The 20,418-nt window shown below is 41.5% G+C and overlaps 1 protein-coding gene across 50 annotated transcripts in view; it reads left to right on the top strand.

Annotated features, from left to right (window-relative positions):
• Positions 1-2,136: 2,136 nt before the first annotated feature.
• The window catches only part of LOC112675976 (uncharacterized), a 48,891-nt gene continuing 30,609 nt past the window's right edge, over positions 2,137-20,418 (top strand). For 21 of the 50 annotated variants that reach the window (XR_004810862.2, XR_007407366.1, XR_004810852.2 and 18 more), the window contains exons 1-3: positions 2,137-2,360; positions 5,200-5,367; positions 14,796-14,865. Coding sequence is in view for 4 of the 50 variants with exons in the window: in XM_025472892.3 (XP_025328677.1) it covers positions 3,271-3,282; positions 14,756-14,865 (122 nt within the window). In the remaining 46 variants the exon portion in view is untranslated. Of the gene's footprint in view, positions 2,361-3,019; positions 3,283-5,126; positions 5,368-10,756; positions 10,972-14,755; positions 14,866-20,418 lie in introns of all 50 variants that reach the window. The other 29 variants (XM_025472892.3, XM_035708916.2, XM_035708914.2 and 26 more) reach the window with 12 other exon arrangements.

Raw genomic sequence — 20,418 nt, 5'->3', positions numbered from 1 at the left:
GACAAAACTCTGCTCAGCCAGACAGCTAGGAATTCTCTCTGTTTTTAACCCGGGAGACAAAAATTAACATTTAAAAATATTAAAGCACTTAATTTTTTAATATATAAACACCTGGGTGGCACAGTCAGCTAAGCATCTGACTCTTGTTTTTGGCTCAAGATCTCATGGGTGGTGAGATCAAGCCTTGTGATAGACTCTGCCCTCAGCGTGGAGGCTCTGCTTGGAATTCTCTCCCTTTGCCCCTCTTCCTACTCTTGCAGGTAATCACGTGTGTTCGTTCTGTCTCAAATGAATAAATAAATCTTCAGAAACAATAAAAACATATAAAATTGCTTACTAGAGGGGAGGTGGAGGTGTTGAATGAAGTAGGTGACAGGGGTTAAAATAAATAAATAAAAGCATATAAAGATATAAAGTTATCAGAGAGGAGGACAAACCATGAGAGACTCCTAACTCTGGGAAACAAACTAAGGGTTGCAGAAGGGGAGGTGGGTGGGGGGATGGGGTAACTAGATGATGGGCATTAAGGAAGGCACGTGATGTGATGAGCACTGGGTTTTATACTATATGTTGGCAAATTGAATTTAAAGAAAAAGAAATAAAGTCAATAACTTGGAGAAGAGTGAGATAATGTATTTCACAGTAATAAGCATTCATTTTTATTTGCTTTTTAAATAATTAAGGTTAAGGTTGTTTCTAGAAATCTGCAGATTTTTTAAATTTTGGTATTTGTGTTATGATTATTTTCAATGTGTAAATGCTTTCTATGGATCTTCTCTTATTAACCCTATCTACTCCAATCTATCCTCCCTCTGCTCTACACCCCTCATTTATCCCCTGCCTCCTACCCCAAATACACACATTACCCTCATGCGTGCCTCATTTGTGCACATCAGCACATACACACACACACACACACACAAACACACACACACACATGCAGAGCAATAGATGAGTCCACTCTTTTAAGGCTGCAAAGTTGTTCTCTATGTTCCCAGGTGAAGTAAGAGTGCCCTTAGGCCTCATTTATGTCTTCTTGGGCTCTTTCTGTCCTATCTGTTGCCAGATTCCTCTGAAACTAGTTTAAAGCCATTAGTTCTATGCTCAAAGAATAGTCTAGGCCATAGAAGAATGTGCAGAGTGCTAAATGGTATCCTTGTCTTATTTAGAAAGTATTTCACTCAGGTGAAAATGAAAAAAATAGAGAGGTCTTTCCTTTTTTCCTTACTGTTTAACTTACCTATTTAGTGAACATTATTTCTGAATGCACGCTTCACCCCAGCCCTGTACAGGAGGGTAAGCCCATTCCATACTTACTTAGTTCACAAGTAAGCAGAGGGACGCATTCATCAAAACACTGGCTTTTCTACCATGTGACAAATTAGGTAATGACAAGTGTGTGAGCTATCATGGCGTGGGCATGATGGGGAGGGAGTGACAAGCTCTGCCCACCTCTCTGAAGAGATGGTATTTGGGCCAGGCCTTCAAGAATGCTGTGCACTTCTGGCACGTGGCAGGGGGTGGGAGAGCTGCAGCCCAGCCAGAGAGAACAAAGTAGAGAAAGCACAGGGCAAGTGTGGGGAGCAACAGGTGGTGTGAAGTGACTGGCTAGTTGGGAGTCAAGGCCACAAAGCCAAGAGTGGTCATGTTATGAAGAGCCTAAGGGCTGGAACTGCCCTGGAGACTTTCATCCCTCTCTCTTAACCTTTGGAATGTTTTTCCAAAGGTCGAAAGATGGAGACTAGAGAGTCTTCCAGAATACTAGATTGGAAAATATGAAAAACAATCAGGCTACATTTTGCTGGTGGTGGCAGCAGGCAGGGGTGGCTTCTTGCTCCTCCACCACTTCCTTCTTCTTCTCTAAAATAGCAAGAATGCATCTTTTTGTAATAATTTTGCGAACAATAGTGCATAGAATGCCTAGACATAGGGAAATTCGGGTACCACTCTGTACTAGTTTTCTATTCAAAAACAAAATGCCGTTATCTCATAGACATGAAATGTTAATGAGCTGTGTTTCTGTGCCCACTGGGAGCCACCCATGGGCCAGTGCTGCTGTGGAGAGTGCTAGAGATTACTGAGTAGAATGTCAGAATTCAAGTGACCTCAAAGCCCCATTGTGACCAAATGGCCCTTTGCATGAATGGGGATGTTCACACTGTGGCCTGTGACCACAGAAAAGGGAGCTGATACACCATCTCTAGACGATTATGTAGTTTTTCACCAGACTACTCCTGAAATGAGGCTGAGGATCCCATGGGAAACCAGAAAAATCAAATGTTAAATCTGTGCCCTCCCCAGGTTGTAACATCTGAAAAGCCACCACGATGGAAAGTGACTGATTAATCTTGTCAACTCTGGTGAGCTGGTACTCAGATGTTAAGAGCCAAGACCACATTAGTATGACAGTCAGACTAGACTAATCAGGGTAGCCAAGTTATTTTGTGCATATAGACACAACCTGGATTCCAACAATAAATAGTATCTTGGCCTGACTTTTGATAAGGCACTTTCTGTATATAGGGTTAATTTGAACCCTTTCTTGCTAACCTAAGCACCCTACTCCTTCAGCCTCTAAAGGGCCAGGGTAGCCAGCATCCAGACTTGCAAGCTCGCAGCTACAAACATTTTTCTGAGTTCATAAAAGGCCATCCCAGGATCACCTTCATGCATTTCAGAAAGGGATGTAAGAGATCAATGAATTGAATTTTGGCAAACTTAAGCTTCTTATACTTAAACTAATTTCTCCAAAATCTGTCTCAACTTCTCTCCACCGTATCTATAGTTGGATATTTCATTTTTGGTCCCTACCTCAACCCCTCCACTCATCCACAAAGTTTGTTACTTTCTGTTCACTCAGACTTTTCTCCCTTTCTTAAAAAGTCAGCTTTTTCTCTTACCTAAACCCTTATCCTGGTAGCTCTTGTGGCTCTGCCTTGTTTTTCCTATTATCTACAACTCTTTCCCCCACAATCTCAAGAAAACACAAATAACTCACCTTATTTCATTTTCATTGTAGTAAGTATTTCTTGAGTGCCTACTGTATGTCAGTGTTGTGTGCTGTGAAGAATATCAAGGGAGGTTAGAGTCCCTGCCCTGAAGACCTGACAATTTAAAGAAGGAATTGGTGAAGTGGACAAGTGTAACAGTAAGGTGTGGCAAAGTATGTGCCAAGCAAAGTTGAAACCCTGTGTTTGGGGGACCTTATGGAAAATGGGACCATGACTGGAGATAAGAGACTCCACAGGGGCTGCATTTGACCCCCGTCTGATGGTGCCAATGGTGAATAATCTTTGATTTCTGATTGTTTTCAGTACTTGTGCAGTATCTGGTACTGCAGCACTTAATTAACACGATGCATTTAATAATGTGACAGTCTTTTAAAATATATAATTTGTTTCATGCCTAATTTTGTCACCTATGGTGGATCTGGTCTCCCTGGCAGAGAGTAAACCCCCTTGGTGCCAGCTCTTCTATTCCTCAGGGACATAGCACGGGCTTAATTAACCTTGGCTGGGTCATGATGACCCATGATGGGTCAATAGATTGGTTACTTCAAACAATCTGACATTAAGAACCCAAGACCTCCTTTAAATCAGGGCCTGGTGTTTAGAATCATAGTGCACCGCCTGATACATTTCGAAACGCTACAGCCCTCTTTAAAGCTGTACTCCACTAGAGTCTGCCTAATGCTCCCAAAGGACTCTCTATAGAGAAGCTTCTTTAGAGACACCGAGATCTTTGAAACTAAATTTAGAACCAAAGTAACCTGATGTTGGTGGCCACTTATCAACCTTGTCCAGAGCACAGCTAGCTCTGCTCTGTGGTCTGGTATGATTGAAGGGGAGGAGCCTGCAGAGGAAGTGGGCAAAGCCCACATGGGAAATCTGAGCAGTCTCTGCAGCCTCCAATTCCAGACCAAAGCAAAAGTTTATCACAGAGGCATTTTTCTTTATTTCATGAACTTGGTATTCGGTCAATACTTGTTCTGTTACATGGTAAGCTATTTATGGACTCAGGGAACTCTGGCTTCTTGACTGATGCCATTTCTTAGGGGTTGTTATAGCCAATCTTCTTGCCTGATAGAATTGTTGGAAAGGATGGATGAATTGTTCATGAGCAATCCCAAACATTAGACAGTCTGTACTGTAGTCACCTCACCCCGATGTCAGGATCACATTCATCTCAAACTGGATGCAGTATCCTTCCAGGTGGCTTCTTGCCTGGACCACCTCCCTTAACCTTCAGAAGTCAGCAAAGCCAGATCTTGGCTTATCAGACATCAGCGTGTGATGATTCCTTCTGCCTTCCCACCTCATACAATGGAACAGAAGGGAAGGCTGGCCACTTGAATTTCTCTTCATCACATTGTTTTCAAGATTTCAGTTATCACTCTCATGCAGCAGTGCCCTTTGGATCCAGGAAGCCTTGCTGTCTAAGGACTTGATTTTCTGGACTGCTAGCTTGTGTTCAAGGATGTTCCTTTCTCAAGCAGGGCACTAAGCAGTTTTAGGAAACGCTGATACAACTGTAGCAATTTTCCCCAATTTGTTCCTGACAAAGAACTCTCCTCAAAATTGAGTTGGCTTCTTTTCTTTTGTTCGAAAATGCTGGTAAACACAATTAGCCTCATTAACCTCAGTTTCTGTTTCATAACTGAAAATTAGCCTACAATCACTGGTTTGCTGGAAAGCACAGTTGTAATTAGTCTTTAACAGACTGATATGAAAAATCTGCCTCTTCTTTAATTTCTTTGACATCTCCATGCATTTGAAAACACGTCTGAACTCTCTCATAGTGGCACTGGGGATGGAAGTAAAAATAAATCAGGGATTTAAATCAAGGATCCCAAGCTGAGACGTTAAAACCAATATTCTTGCACATGGAAATTGGATACGAGGAGGCATTTGTTGAGGAGGAGATGACGAGAAGATAGATCCTATGAAGTCTATTCCCAATACCGCTTCTGACACGTTCAAAGAAAGGGCCAGTATGCTGATGAATCTGTCATCCGTAGGCAAAATCAAATGATTATTGGCAAAAAAAGATAGGGGAAAAATTAGTTGCTGTCTTGGCACACGTGAAGAATCATGATATCAACTCTCAAAAACTATATTGTTGACCAGGTTTACAATGCCCCCTTTTGTGGGCAAAAAAGTCACATTTCATGAGCAGTCTTGGAACTTGTTCATCTTTCAGTCCAACACCTGAAGGCTGGACTTCCGGGCCTTGTGATCAGACAGCTGGGATTATGAGTCTCATCGAGAAACTCTATGGCCATCATCCTTCAGTGGACAGGAGCCTACAGAAAGTGTCCAAAAGGATGAGGATGTTCATTTCCTTTTGATCAACCTGCAATTTGCTGAGGTAAAGGGAAAGTAATTTGAAGTAGTTCAACCAGGTCTGTCTCTGGGCCTGAGTTAAAACAGGATGTGATCCGGGGAGCCTGGCTGCGATGGACATCCATTTGGTAGAGCCCATCAACCTGGATTAGTCCCTGAGGTAGCAAATCAAACGCATATACTGATGTGTGCTCTTCTGGGTTGCTGGCTTTGGGGATGGCATGATGGAGATGAATGCTTCAGTGCTCAGGAATCTGAGGCCAGTGGGATCTGGTGTGTGTGTGTGTGTGTGTGTGTGTGTAGGGGTAGGTGATATAGGGCACATCCTTAGGCTGAAGCATGAATGACTCCAAATGAGGCTCATTGTGTAAGGTGCCCTGAAGTAGAAGATGGGAGATCTATGAGTGGCAAACATCTTTTCCTTTATTGGCCTCAGTTGACTTTTGGTGGAATGAGGAGTTAGGAGGTTATAACCCCTAAGACCCATCTAGTTCTGGCACCCTTTGAGTGGATACTAGGCAAAGTCATAATCTCCAGCCTGCACAAACAAGTATTAGATTCCTTAATATAGACATAATTCTTTTCTTTGTCTCTTCACCTGCTCCCCAAACTACTTTATTGTCTTAACCTCCACTAAATGTTCTTAATTCCTGACTTGTTTTTCTGTGGACTTCAACAGTGCCCCCTGGCAGGCACATGCTCAAAGACCCTGAATTGTGCTCCGCACCCATGTGGGCTCTGGCTGGAGGGCTATAAAATGGAGCCCAGCTCTTCTATCTGAGTGCCCAAACTGCAAATGAGAAATCTTATAATTCAAATTGAAGTTCTCCTGTGTCACCCCCTGCACTTCTTATAGAGTCCCATAATACCGAAATAAAATAGTCACTAAGTCAGGAAATAATCCAGGGCAGTAAAGTAGCTTTTATTAGGCACCTAAGGCATCAGATGCAAATAAAGTAATGAGAGAGGAAATTAATATTATTTTCTCTGTGCTTGTTGGAGAAGGCATGTGTGACACTTGACTGAGTAGCAATATCTCTGAAACATCTTCCTTATTCTCTTCGGCATTGTTTATGCAAGAGTCTCTGGCTGTGCAATAAGCAGGCTCAAATGGTCATGTGGTTGGGCAAGATAACTGGGTCTAATTACTGAGAGTCCCTGACAGAAGTGTCTGAGTTGAGAAATCCATCTGAAGAATTCCCAGGTATGTACTTTTTAGGAACCGCTGTATTCCAAAGAATGACACCGAGACTCCTACTTGCAGGGATGTGTTTGTGCTTGGCTGTCCCTTACCCTGTCTCACTTTCTCTAGCCTCACAGCCATATGCTTTGTCTGTTTCATTTTCTATTCATTTCAAACAGGCATCATGTATCCCACAGAAAGAGTAAGATTAGGGGTGGTTATTTTGACAAGACATTTGGGAATAGGCACCTCCCTCTTCCTTTGGCATTCATTTCTTGCATGTTTCTTTTGGGTAATTAAATATGGAAAGGTCACCTAGCATCCTGGCAAGTACAGGAAATGGGAGGGGGGACATGAAGTAAAAGCCAACAATCAATATGAGAAAGTCAACACTGTGTTTTTGTTTTTCTTCCAGATTCTCCAGAAAGGGATTAGTGAGGTATTGATTATTCATATGCCACCTACTTCCCCAAAGATTTTTGAGGCAGTCCAATGTGAGAGCATCTCAGTAACACCTGCATGCTCCTAAATTTAATTTCTTGGCAAAATAACAAAAAGCCAATGCAGAAATATGATTTGTGTGCTTCTAAGTTCCAGTGGAATAAAAAATTTGTCTCAGGGAAAACATCTGTATTCACTTGTTCCAGTTCTTTGTTCCACCATCCAGTCACGTTATCTTCATTTCAAGAAAATATTTGCTTCCCTGTCCTGCTCAGATGTACGTGTCAAAACATGTGCAGCTACAAGATTTGGAGCTTTCCATTTCTTGCACCTTCTTGGCCCAACCCAGCAAGAAGGGCGAACTATATCCCACAGCCCCCAGCATCTAAGGGGGCTTGTGTCAGAATGAACCCTCTTTCAACAGAGCTACTTCTCTAGAGGATTGCCACCCCCTCTGGATCAGTTCTGATAGTTGACATTACAATTGTGACCATTTGGAAATTCTGAGCTCTACTCATAAAACTGGGTTGTCACTACTGTGAACCTATCCCAGGCTTTCTCAGTCCCTGGTTTTCTTTGTGCTATTCCTTTGGCCCGAAATTCTCCCTATTTACACTACCTGTCACAATCCTCCTCATTCTTCATGGCTTGAAAGACTGCTATTTCATGAAGGCTTTGGTATCAATTGTCATGATAAACCTGAGTAACAAGTAATCAAACTGTAATAGCAAACTACAGTAAACACTGATTGATCCCCACAAGTCCATAGGTCAATTGTATGATTCTTATGGTCTCAGTTGGGTTCATCCATGTAACTGCAGACAGCTGTGTGATGACAGAAAGGTATGTTAATCTTGGCTGGGCTTTCTCACATATGAGGTTGACTGGCTGTGAGGAGGCCTAGGGTAGCCTTAATTGGGACAACTGTGCTTTCCTCCACATGGTCTCTCATCCTTCAGAAGGTTGGCTTGGGCCTGGTCTCATGACAGTGTCGGGGGCTGAGAGACAGAGGCAATGTGCAAATTCCCCTGAGGCTTAGGCTCAGAACTGGCAAATCATCATTTCTGCTGCTTTCTGTTGGCTAGCTCAAGCCACAAGCCCAACTCAGTTTGAAGGAGTGGGGAACTAGATTCTATCCCTTATAGAAGAAACTGCAAAATCACATTGTAATGGGCATGGAGAGGAAGAATGAATAATTGGAAATTTTTTTTCAGTCATTCGACCACAACTTTTCTGATCACCTGGCTTGAAGTGATTTTGATTTATTCTTATCATTTGGATAGCAATTGGAAAATAGAATATTATTTGGTCACTTGCTTTGTCTTCCTTTATGACCCTTAAAGTGAGAAATCATGTCTCATTCATTCTTTAGGCTTCAAGTTGCTTCGTTCGCTGACTTGCCCCTCTTAAGCATTATGCATATTTAAACATAGAAACAGTCTACAAATAAAGCAAGATAGAAAACATAAGCACACAGAATTTTCAGTCTGGAATGACCTCGAAAGTTCATGCTGTCATTCTGTCCGGTAATAGTATATAAGCTGCTCTAAATAGAAAGCTGATAGAAAAATGGTCTCAACATGTAGAGAAGCCCCTCAACTAATCAATGCCTGTTGCAAACATCTGTGTACCCTAATATTCCAGGTTTACATTTCCTACTTCTCAGCAGAGAAAGAATGGCTACTTTCTCATTTTCATCCTAGCCTTTACTGTCTGCCTTCTTCCTCTCACTATGATTCAGCTACATACTTCATTAACAACAATGATATCCACTCATCATTCCAAGTTGAAAGCCTAAGTGTCAAGCAGTGCCTTGCACCTAATGGGTAATCAATAACTGCTGTCAATGGAAGAGATTCCTTCCACCTTTGTGTTTCAAGGTCCCACCTAATCAAGGGTTCTCCATGAGAACTATTATATGATCCTGCAGGAAATTCTGGCTTCTCTGATGTCTTTCTTGACTTCCTTCCTGAAATATGGCTCCCGAGAGAGTCAGTACACCTCAGACCTTCAGCGAATACTAAGTCTCCATCTGCTTGAATCTTCCAACCAGCCTTTTGGCAAGAGTTGGATTTTTCAGAAAACAAGCCCAATCCAGTTGGGGATGGGGGTGATGGTGGCAAGGAGTGAACTCTGCTCTGAAGAGAAAGGGAAGATTGAGTGCTGTATTGATTCCTTCATCTTAAGTGCTCTCCACTCTGCAGAATGGAATTCAATTAATATTTCAGATTTTTAATGAAACTTGTTCTCACCATGACTTTTCCTGTCACCATTGATTTGAGTTCTAGGTTTGTAGACCTCAGTATTAAAGGTCTTTTATAATCTGTATATACTCTCATAGTTTTCCTGTTTGGGTTTGCTTCCTCAGCCAAATCACTGACAAATAAAAGCCTGTTTTTTCTTTCACTTTAGGAACAGTTTTTAAAGAAAGCCTTTTTAAGTATACAATTCTGTACCTTTTATTGTTAGTTATAGGTTAGTATGTTAAACCTCGGTTTATAATACAATGTATCTTTCAGATTCTCTCTGACCCATTTTCTTTGAATCTGTTCCTGTGATGGTTAATTTTATGTGTCAGCTTGACTGGATCTCAGGGTGCCCAGATATTTGGCTGAAGATTATTCTGGGTGTGTCTGTGAGAGTGTTTCCAGATGAGATTAGCATTTCACTCTATAGGCTAAGGCAGATTGTCCTCCTTAGTCCTGGTAGACATTATCCAACCTGAATTCTCTCTCTCTTTCTCTCTCTCTCTGCCCGACTGCTTGAGCTGAAACTTCAGTCTTTTGCCTTCAGACTGAGACACCATTGGTGCTCCTGGTTCTCAGGCCTTTGGACTCAGATTGGAGTTTATATCACCAGCTTTCTTTCCTATGTCCCCAAATCATGGACAGCAAGTTGTGGGACTTCCCAGCCTCCACAATTGTGTGAGCTAGTTTCTTACAATAAATCTCTTTATATACATCCAATTAGTTCTGTTTCTCTGGAGAATCCTGACTAATATAGTCCATTATCGTGATATGACTATGGCTTTTTTAAACTTAGGACAACCTGATATCTGGTTCCCTCTGGCCATTTAGCCTCAACTGCCAGCATTTCTCAATCAACAGAGGTCAACAGAAGTAATCAAATTGACAGCCCCCTCTGCCCTTTTACCTTTCAGGATGGTCTGCTATTCTTTATGACTTTCAAGATTCTATCTTTACTGATTTCCTTGAAATTTGGTCTTCCTTATCAGAGGAGGACAGCTTTTCACTTTTGCCTTTCAAAAAGAAAGAAGAAAAAGAAGGAAGGAAGGAAGGAAGGAAGGAAGGAAGGAAGGAAGGAAGGAAAGAAAGGAAGAAAGAAAGAAAGAAAGAAAAGAAAAGGAAAGGAAAGAAAAAAGAAAGAAAAGAAAAGAAGAAAAGAAAAGGAAAGAAAAGAAAGAAAAGAAAAGAAAAGAAAGAAAAGAAAAGAAAAGAAAAGAAAAGAAAAGAAAAGAAAAGAAAAGAAAAGAAAAGAAAAGAAAAACTTTCCAAAATCATTTCTTTCTTTTCCATAGTCAGGGTCTTTTTGAAATTTTATATAGTACTCTCTTAAAACAGGCTAGAAATGGTTACCAGACTTTCAATTTAGAGTAATAAATTATTGGCCAAAATCTTCCCAAGTGTTTGTTTCAAAATGTTTTAAAATGAAATCTCAAAGGTAACTTTAATGTAACTTTTTACTTTGTAATTATTTATTCCTGATATTCTCTCAGAGATTTCAAATAATAATAGATTTCTCTTTTCTTTGTTTGTCTTTATCCTTTAAGAGAAACCTCTATTCTTCAGGCAGTTAAAACAACATTGATCGAGCGACTGCTAGATAACTGGTGCTTGTACGGGGGACTGAGGATCCAAATGTTCTCAGGCTGTGCAAGGAATATATATATTTTTTTTTTTGCAAGGAATATTTTGTGTGTCTTCCCACCAAAAGCCTGACCAGGAGCCTGATCAGGATCCTGAGGAGACTGACTAGGAATGCTGGGTAGGCCTTTCCTTCTTTCGTTTTGCTCCCTCTGATTCCAAATGATGTTTTGGGCACTTGATGTTCATCTAGTTACTGAGTAAGATATTGAACAGATTTCCTTCTTGTTAGGATGCAATTTTAAATGGAAATATTTCTGTTTTTTAAATTATTTCTGCCACTTTTGAATACTAGGCTGTGGTCATTCCAAACCTTAGGTCTCATCACATTCCAGGTAGTATAATCCTTATACCATCAACTATTTATGCCTCCTTACATTTTCTGGCTGTACTTTTTCCCCTCCTAAAGTGTATTCCTATTTCCTATCTGCCAGCCTTTCCCATGAATGCTCAGACACAGAATTTCTTTCAGTTTTCTGTAATCTCAGTTTCTAACACCAATAAATAATCTACCTATCACTCTAAGGACTTACGAACTTCCCCTTCTTATCAACTTGACATATTTTTAATTTTTGTCTTTAGTTTTTACATATCGTTGCTTCAGTTCTCTGATGTGACTTCTTTGCATCCAGTTCTACACACTAGCTACCTAATTTTTGCTTTTCAAACCCTCACTTTTCCTTTCTTGTTCTTTGCAGAGGCTCCTCCCGCCCCAGGCTCTTGCTCCAATGCTTACTTCTCTGGCCTTTCTCACCAGGGGTCTGCTGTCTGCTTAGCTGCTTGGCTCATAGCTTTTCTTGGAATCCATTCATTTACCTCTGTGTCCTTACCTCCTCCTTCTCTTGCCTATGCTCACTAAATTTCTCTTACCTAATTGTGCAAAACAGAATTTCCAGAAATTGGAAAGTCTCTTTACCCACCCCACCCCAACCTCAGTCTCCATCACCATTCACCATGGTGAAACAGCAGGATCTCACGAGAGGTTGATTTAGTTGGACAATACTGTGAGCAATTTTGGCAATGCCTTATGGCCTCTCCCAGGCACAGTGTCCCCTTCATGCTTCTCATCCTCTCTTTATTGGTTACTGGAAACCTCTCTACCATGCAAAGAGATTTGGTTAACATTTTATTTTGACAGTTTCAACTTACAGAAAAGTTGCAATAATAGTAGAAAAACTTCCCATGTACTCTTGACTCAGAGCGCCATTCAAGTTTTGATAAATGTCTCATCAACATCCCTTATAGCAGAAGGTCCACATGAAGTGCATCCACTGAGCCAGTTGTCAGTATCCCCAGTCTTTTAATCTGGAATGTTCCTTAGTCTTCCCTAATCCCCATGACCTTGACATTCTTAAGACTGTAGTCCAGTCGCTTTATAGAATTTTCCTCAGTGTAGGTTCTGTAGTGTTTCCTCATGATCTTATGGAGGGGATATCATAGATGCTGTGATAAATGCATTGTGGGTTGATATTTTGAGACTATGTAAAATCCTATTTCTCATCCAATTTTTGCCCACAAGTTTTAGAATCCTTTGGTGTATTTTTTGCCTGAATTGATTATTACTGTGATGGAAATTGCAGGTATTCAATAATACCATTCCTTCTACATTCATTAGTTGATTTCTTATCCTAAAAAAATTTTCCTTCTCAGCTCATTAATTTATTCATTCATTTATTTATATCGGTGTGGGCTCAAGGCTTCCTATTTTATTCAATATGTTGTAATGCACTCTCATAATATCTATTTTGATGCTCAAATTGTCCAAGTTCGGTCAATGGAAGCCCTGTATATGGGAGCTTTTGGCATGTCTCCATCACTGCCCTATCATTTCCTCGGTTTCGGTTATAAAAAGATGTCCTGGACTCATCTTGTTCTTTGCCTGACCCAACCCTGGAAAACCAGTCATTTATATATATATATGTATATATGTGTAAGTGTGTATATATATGTGTGTGTGTGTATACCTATGTGTGTATACATACACGTATTTATTCTCCTTCTAACTATATTGAAAACTATGGGTGCTCATTGATACTTCTTATTTTTTTAAAGATTTATTTATTTATTTATTTATTTATTTGGGAGAGAGAGGATGCAATCTGGGGGAAGGGCCAAGGGAGAAGGAGAGAATCTTCAAGCAGACTCCCCACTGAGCAGGGAGCCTGATATGGGGCTGAGGCTCTGAGATCATGACCTGAGCTGAAATCCAGCATCAGACACTTAACCTGAGCCACCCAGGTTCTCCCTCACTGATACTCCTGATTCCAGTACAACACCACAGGGTTTATTCTAGCTTCCCATCTTTCTATACTTATACTTCCTTTCCCTGACAGTGAGAAGGTTGGCACCCTGTATTTCTATTCCCCTGCATGTAACCAATCTCCTGACCTCACCGGCTACTGTGCTCCTGGTACAAGCCCAGCCTCTTCCTGGGCCTGGCCTCCTTCAGATCACCTACATATTTGTGACTGCCTTAGTGTCTTTTTGTTAAAGGAAATAAATAAACCAAGAAATATCTATTTAAAAAGGGAAGGCAAAGAGCGAAAGCACAGTGCTAAGAGTTTTTATCCAAACCATGTTTGTTATTGCCATCTCTCATTGAAATTTGGCAATTACTTCTTTACCACTTATGAACTAATCAGAAATAATTTAAAAATATATCTTTGACTTTTTTGCTCTAATATTTATATTTGTTGACAACATGTGCTGTTGCTACCAACAGTTACTAGCCAATTGTCTTTGAGAATAGATGGGAATATAAGATACCCAGTTTTGAGCTGTGAAGAGAATAATTTCTATTTTGATCCAAATGGGTTGTTAGGATGTACAAACAAGGATCCTCAAAATCTTGGTGGCTTAACATAGCAAAAGCTTAGTTCTTTTTCGTGCAATATGCCCAAAGAAGGTAGACAGATGGAGATCTCAGAGACCTAACCTGATGGAAGCTTTATTTCTAAATGTGTTCCTGTGATTTCCAGAGTTATAGGAAGAGATTGTGATCAATTGCACACTGGCTTTAAAGTTTCTACCAGGATGTGAAGGATAGCATTTCTGCTCACATTTCACTGGCCAAAGCAAATCATATGACCATTACTTCCCAGGAGATGGGGAATTCCTGCCATGTGTCTTGAGAAAAGAGAGTATGAAATATTCAGAGACAAGCACTAATGATTCTCATAGTGTCCTTGGACAAGGGACATCAAGGCCAGCACTGTGACTTTGGCTCTGCCTTTTATTACCAGTTTTACCTTGTATTGTTTCCATTTCTTTATCTGTAAGGAAGGAAAACTTAGCCTATGTGGTTATTACAAAAGAATACTAAAAATGCTTTACAAACTGTAAATACTTTAAGAAGCATGAGAGCATCATGGCTACTCTAATAAATGTTCCTGGATGGCAGATAAGTTCCCTGGGAACTTCCATATTCCAGGTGCTGAGGAGGATAACCTTCTGATCTCGTTGTAAAAGTAATAGGCACTTGGTGTTGAACATTTGCTAATACAAAAACACATAAATAAGAAAATACAAATACCCGTTATTTCAAAACAGAGCATTATTTACCTTTTGGTATTCAACTTCCCCTTTATTTTCTGTGTATAGTTTAAGTAGTTGAAATAATGCACCATATTTGGTATTATTACATCAGTGTGCATTTATTTTCAAATTATAATTTGAACTTTATATTCAATATTTTTCTATATTTTTACTTAAACATTAAACTTTTTCATAATTATGAATTTCTTTGAAATAGTGTTTTTTGAAGCCCACATAATATTTTGTAATTAAACATTTATCTACTGTTGGGCGTTTAGACTGTTTTCACACACATGATATTCATGTTTACTTAACTCTGCCAAAGATGAAAGATTTCCTTGCCTCCACACTGTACCCATTCTGTATTTCAGATTCATTCCTCATCCCCCTCTGCTCTGCTCCACATTACAGGCCCCCAGGTCAGTTGGCTGCCGGCTGAACTTACCTGGTGGAAGACACTAACAGAAGGCTGCAGAGCAGGGTAAGAAAGATGCCCAGCTGTTTCTTCCCTTTACTCTGTCTTGGATGTTTTCTCTGGCAGTAGCCATGTCTCCTCCTTGACTCTGGCTCTCACCAGATAAGATTCCCTGGACATGACCCAACCTCTTACTCCGGTAACACTCCCTTCTCCCTTTGTCTCTCTTGCCTGGGTGTGATACTGGCTTCCTGCTGTTGCTCATCTCTCGTTATCTCCTGGTTGATACTTAGCTGCTCCATCACTTGGGTTACCAATTCCCTGCATTAAATTCTCTCTGAAGAATGGCTGCCTAGGAAAACCACTGGGGCCTGAAATGGAGAACAGTTGGAAGGAGTGAGGGAAATGGAGCAAGGGATGGACACTGAGTATTGACGTTGGTGATTTTTTAAATTTTTAAAAAGACTTATTTAATTATTTAGAAAGAGAGAGCAAGTGTGGTGGAGAGGGGCAGAAGAAGAGGGAGAGAGGGAATCTCAAGCAGATTCCCCACTGAGCAGGGAGCCCGATGTCCCTGAGATCATGACCCGAGTCCAAATCAAGTGTTGGACACTTAACTGATTGAACCACCCAGGTGCCCTGGTGATGTTCTATTAGTTAAGCTGGATGATGAGTAGAAGTGCATTCATGTTATGATTACCATCTGAACGAAGTTAAAATGTATACTTGGGCAGCCCGGGTAGCTCAGCGGTTTAGCACTGTCTTCGGCCCAGGGCGTGATCCTGGAGACTCGGGATCGAGTCCCACATCAGGCTCCCTGCATGGAGCCTGCTTCTCCCTCTGCCTGTGTCTCTGCCTCTCTCTCTTTTAAATAAATAAATAAATAAATAAATAAATAAATAAATAAATAAATCTAACTATCTTTAAAAAATATGTATGCTTACATATGTGATATACTTAGTAGAATAAATAAAATGTACATATAAAATATACATTGAATATATAAGACATATAATATGGAAAATGGAAATACTTCTAAAGCTCAGTTCATAATTGGCCAAACCTTAATTTTGAAGGAATAAAGATTTTAAAATGTGTTTCCCTTACTCTGTATCCATTATTGCTGGTGCAGAAAACCATGCATAGCTATAAATATCCAGGTTTTTTCTGCTCTAACATGAAAACTCTTTATAGAATGATTGCTGTGAAAAGTCTCCTTCTTCTTACTGCTGTGATGGGAGGTTACTGTAAATTTTCTTATCTTCTTGATGAGAAGGCTCATCATTTGTGAGGCTCTTTCTTACAACTCAAAGGTCCTGATTCCACAGCCCTTTCCCGTGTCACAACATCAAGCCTACCACCAGGCCACAGCAGCTGTGGATGAAATGCATTCACTTACTATCTCACTGGGCTTTGGCTGTTTAATGTTAAATTCCCACTCCACGTGAACACCCTATGCAAGATGTAGTCAGGGGTCACTCCATCAATCACTCCCTATTGACTGCTATTCTGCACCCTTTTTCTATAGTCTAAATGTCCATCTTCCGTCCTCTCATCTAGTCATTTTTAGGAAGAAGGTGACTCTTGATGTTCCCCAAAATGAGAATATCGGCAGAGCTTCTGCTCTTATACACCATGGGTTCCTCATTTGTAGTGTTTATTTTATTAACTCCTACACATGCATATCTGCGCTTTTATTTATATCAGCCACAATTTGGAAGTCAGGTCAGGTTCTACTGTTAGTCGTGGCCAGCGACTCTCTGATTTTTGTGGCCAGATATCCCTCAAAATGTGGCGCCTTTCCAATGTCCCTGAGAATAGCCCTTCCCCAGGGGTTCACCTCTTGCTGCTTGTTTTTCTTATAGTATTTGCAGTGATCATGCAGGGAATCATAATAGCTAGTGAGAGCTGATTGTTAAATACTCAGGAATTTTGCAAGTCACTTGTGAAACAATTGGTAGCATAAAATAAATCATTGTGGGAATGTTTACACCATGGAAATTGGCAAATGCTACATAAATCAGGGCTTCTTTTCCTCCCCCTGCCCAAGAAAGCCAATTTACTAGCATATGACCACATTTGGGTCATTAAAGTGAGAATAATGAAAATAAAGACATACTTTGTGAACATAGGTAATCAGGAAATTTTTATTATTGAGTATACTCAGATAATGTTCTCTAGGAAGTTTCAGAAAAGGGACGACTGGGTGGATCAGCAGTTGAGCATCTGCTTCGGCTCTGGGTGTGATCCTGGAGTCCTGGGATCGAGTCCCACATTGGGCTCCCTGTATGGAGCCTGCCTCTCCCTCTGCCTATGTCTCTGTCACTCTCTCTGTGTCTCTCATGAATAAATAAATAAAATCTTAAAAAAAAAGAGAGAAATTTCAGAAAAAAATCACCCAAACAGGTAAACAAAGAATTTTCTAAAGTAAATAAAAAATGCTAAATATAAAAGAGTTTATAAATTGGACTTTATCGAAATTTAAAAATTATTTTGAAATACTGTTAAGAAAACGAAAAGATAAGCCACAGACTAGAGAGTATATTCACAACATGGCAAAGGGCTTGTGTCTAGAATATATAGAAATTTCTGTAAATAACAAATAATAAAAAGACAATTTGATAATGAAGTGAGGAAAATATTTGAATAGACACTTCTCAAAAGAAATATGCTAGTGGCCAATAATCACATGAAAAAAGGCTTAGCATCATTATCATTAGGAAAATGAAAAATAAAACCACAATGAAATGCCATTTCACATCGACTAGAATGGCTTAAGTCAAGTAGTATATCTAGGATAGGAACAACCAGACTCTGCTGGTGGAAATGAAAAATGTCATACCACTTTGGAAAACTATTTAGCAGTTCCTTATAATGTTAAACATACAGCTACCCTTGATCTTGCCATTCTACTCTTACCCAAGAGAAGGGAAAACATACCCACAAAAACACTTGCATAAGAATCTCTAGCTGCTCTATTCATAATAACCTCAATCTGGAAACTACCCAAATATCCATCAACAGGAGAAGGACTATACAAATTGTAGTACATATATATAATGGAACACAACTCAACAATAAAAATGAGCAAATTATTTACACATGCAACAACATGGATGAGTATTCAAAACTTATTAAGTAAAAGAATTGAACACTAAAAACCATGTACGGTAAGTTTCTATTGATATGAAGTTCAAGATCAGAGAAAACTAACCTTTGTAATCAGAACAGTGGTTACCATTCAGGGGACGGAAATGGCTGGGAATAATCAGAAAGAGACACAGGCCGCTCTCCGGGATGATGAAGATATTCTACACCTTGATTAAGGAAGTGGTTACACAGGTATATGCATTTATCAGAACTCCTTATCTGCATGTTAATCCAACCCAGTAAAAAGAAGAAGAACAGAAAAAAAATTGCCCCCAATATCGCAACTTAAAGAACACAACCAAAATGAGACTTTCATCAAGTCTCAGGACAATGAAGTAATTTTCTCTGGTTTTAGTGATGGAAGATATATATCATGAGATGATATCACAGAGTATCAGACCATAAGACAAAAAGAACAGAGAGCAGAAAGCAATTTAACCTTACACCGTTACACATTTAGCATGAGATCACATGAAAACTCTTCCACCGATCATTTTATTTCATTTTATTTCAGCTGATGGTACGTCAGGAGTAGTAGTTTCATTGCTGGCCTTTAAAAAAAAATTGTTTGGCCTGTTTACTCATATTGGTGGAAATAATACATCTAATAAATCATCACAGCCTCCCACGCTCCTTGGCGGGGGTAAGTTGCTGACTGATGGCGTGGCCGCCGGCTTGGCAGGCCCTGCACCCACTGGGCCTGCTAATTGCTGCGCAGCCACAGGGTCCGAGGGAGACACCGGAGGGAGGAGTCAGGGAGTCGAGAAGCCTGCCCAGGCATTACACGACGGCAGAGGCAGTAAATCAGCCTTTTTTGAGCTAGACGTGGTTAGTCTACCCTGCCACGCTTGGTCCTGTGGCCACCACCGCGCTCACACAGCAAAGTGGCTTCTAGGAGGAGCACTCAACGGTCAGGGGACACAGTATCCAGTCCTAGACGGGTTCCAGGTTAGCTTTAGTTTTACTATTAAAGGAAGATAAAAAAATAAAATAAATAAAATAAAAAAATAAAGGAAGATCACTCCAGCCCACCCTTCATCTTGGCCGCCACTCTGTAGTGTCCTCCTGGACATTTCTGAGAATTCCTCAGTGGTCCCCGTGTGCCATGGTGTCACCTGTGAGCGGGCTCTCCGACCCTGGCTCACTTTTCTCAGTCCCCTTCGGCCTCTGGGGTCCTGCGACCCGTGAGCACAGCTCAACGCAGTGGTGGTGTCACCGGGTGGACCTTCAACTTAATGGCTCATCAAGCTCTGGAGAAGGCCCGAGGAAAGGCGGGGGGGTGCAGGTAGCACAGGCTGGAGACGCCTGATCCTGGCGGGGGGCCCCAGGGCAGCTGAGGTCTCAGGGTGGGGCTCCCCATCACCGGGAGTCCTTTCACAGGAGCTCCTTCCTCGGCCTCTGGCTTCCCCATCTTCTCGCTGGGACCCAGTCCCCCCCCCCCCCCAATCTCATCATGGCCTTACCATGCAGGACAGTTAACCTTTGCCTTGACAACCCCGTTCCGCACCCTTGTCCCCCTAACAAACACCCCAACGCCTGTCCGTCCTCGCTCATGATTTCCACACACGTGGAAACCGCCCCCCTTCAGGCTGACAAACTGCCTTGGGTTTCCCCAAACAGTATTTGTTCCTTCCCTTCAGCTCTGTTTATTTTAAGCTTCAAATTCGTTTTCCTGCCCTTGGTGCCATTCGGGCTAGACGTTTCTGGAAGCTCAGCCTTCTGTTGATACAGGTACCCACTTACTCCCATGTTGTTACTTGTTTTGTGGTTGTTCTTGTTGTCCTTCCCTTGCTCCCTTCTCTCACGGGGGGTTGGCTTCCTCTAGATGTACTTGGACACTCTTCTCTTTATAAACTAGATACACTTTGCCTGTGTGCTACTGGCTTTCCATTTGTGGTGACCATCAGGTTGGTCTAGGGAGCTGGCCATTGGGGGAGCACAGCATAACGCAGGGCTAGATGGACACTGGGGACAATGCAGCCAGTCCGTGCCCTGCCCGCACGTCCTCTGGCCTGGCTGTGGAGTCACCTACTTTCCCAATCTTACGAGCACTGTGGTTAGATGAGCCAGCAGCTGCCTCTGCCCGTTAGGGCCCTCCCTCCAGCCGCGGAGCCCCAAGCGCAGCAACCCTGGGAGCGCTGGCCGCACACGGGAGCCCGCACGTTTGCCTTAAAGGCTTTGCATCTGCCCAGCGGCTTTCACGCGGGCTCCCCTCCCTGGTCCTGATGAGGCCTCCCGTGAAGGACCCACGGCTCTCCTTACTGCCAGGTGGAGCCTCATCTGGTGCTTCCTGAGACTGCTGTTTTCCAAAGGCTGGTCTCTCCTAAAGCGGTTTGGGAATAAGCTTTGCTCCCCCCACCCCCCTCCCCCCCATATAAAATAAGAAGACACCAGGGCCATTTGCTGTTAGCTCCAGCGTCAACTGCCCTTGGTTTTACACTCTGGCAAACTCTTTCTATGAGACTTCTG

Source organism: Canis lupus, chromosome 30 (genome assembly GCF_003254725.2).
Source record: "Canis lupus dingo isolate Sandy chromosome 30, ASM325472v2, whole genome shotgun sequence".
Lineage (NCBI taxonomy): Eukaryota > Metazoa > Chordata > Mammalia > Carnivora > Canidae > Canis > Canis lupus.
Note: the sequence above shows the minus strand (reverse complement) of the source record. Positions and strands in the feature narration are given on the sequence as shown.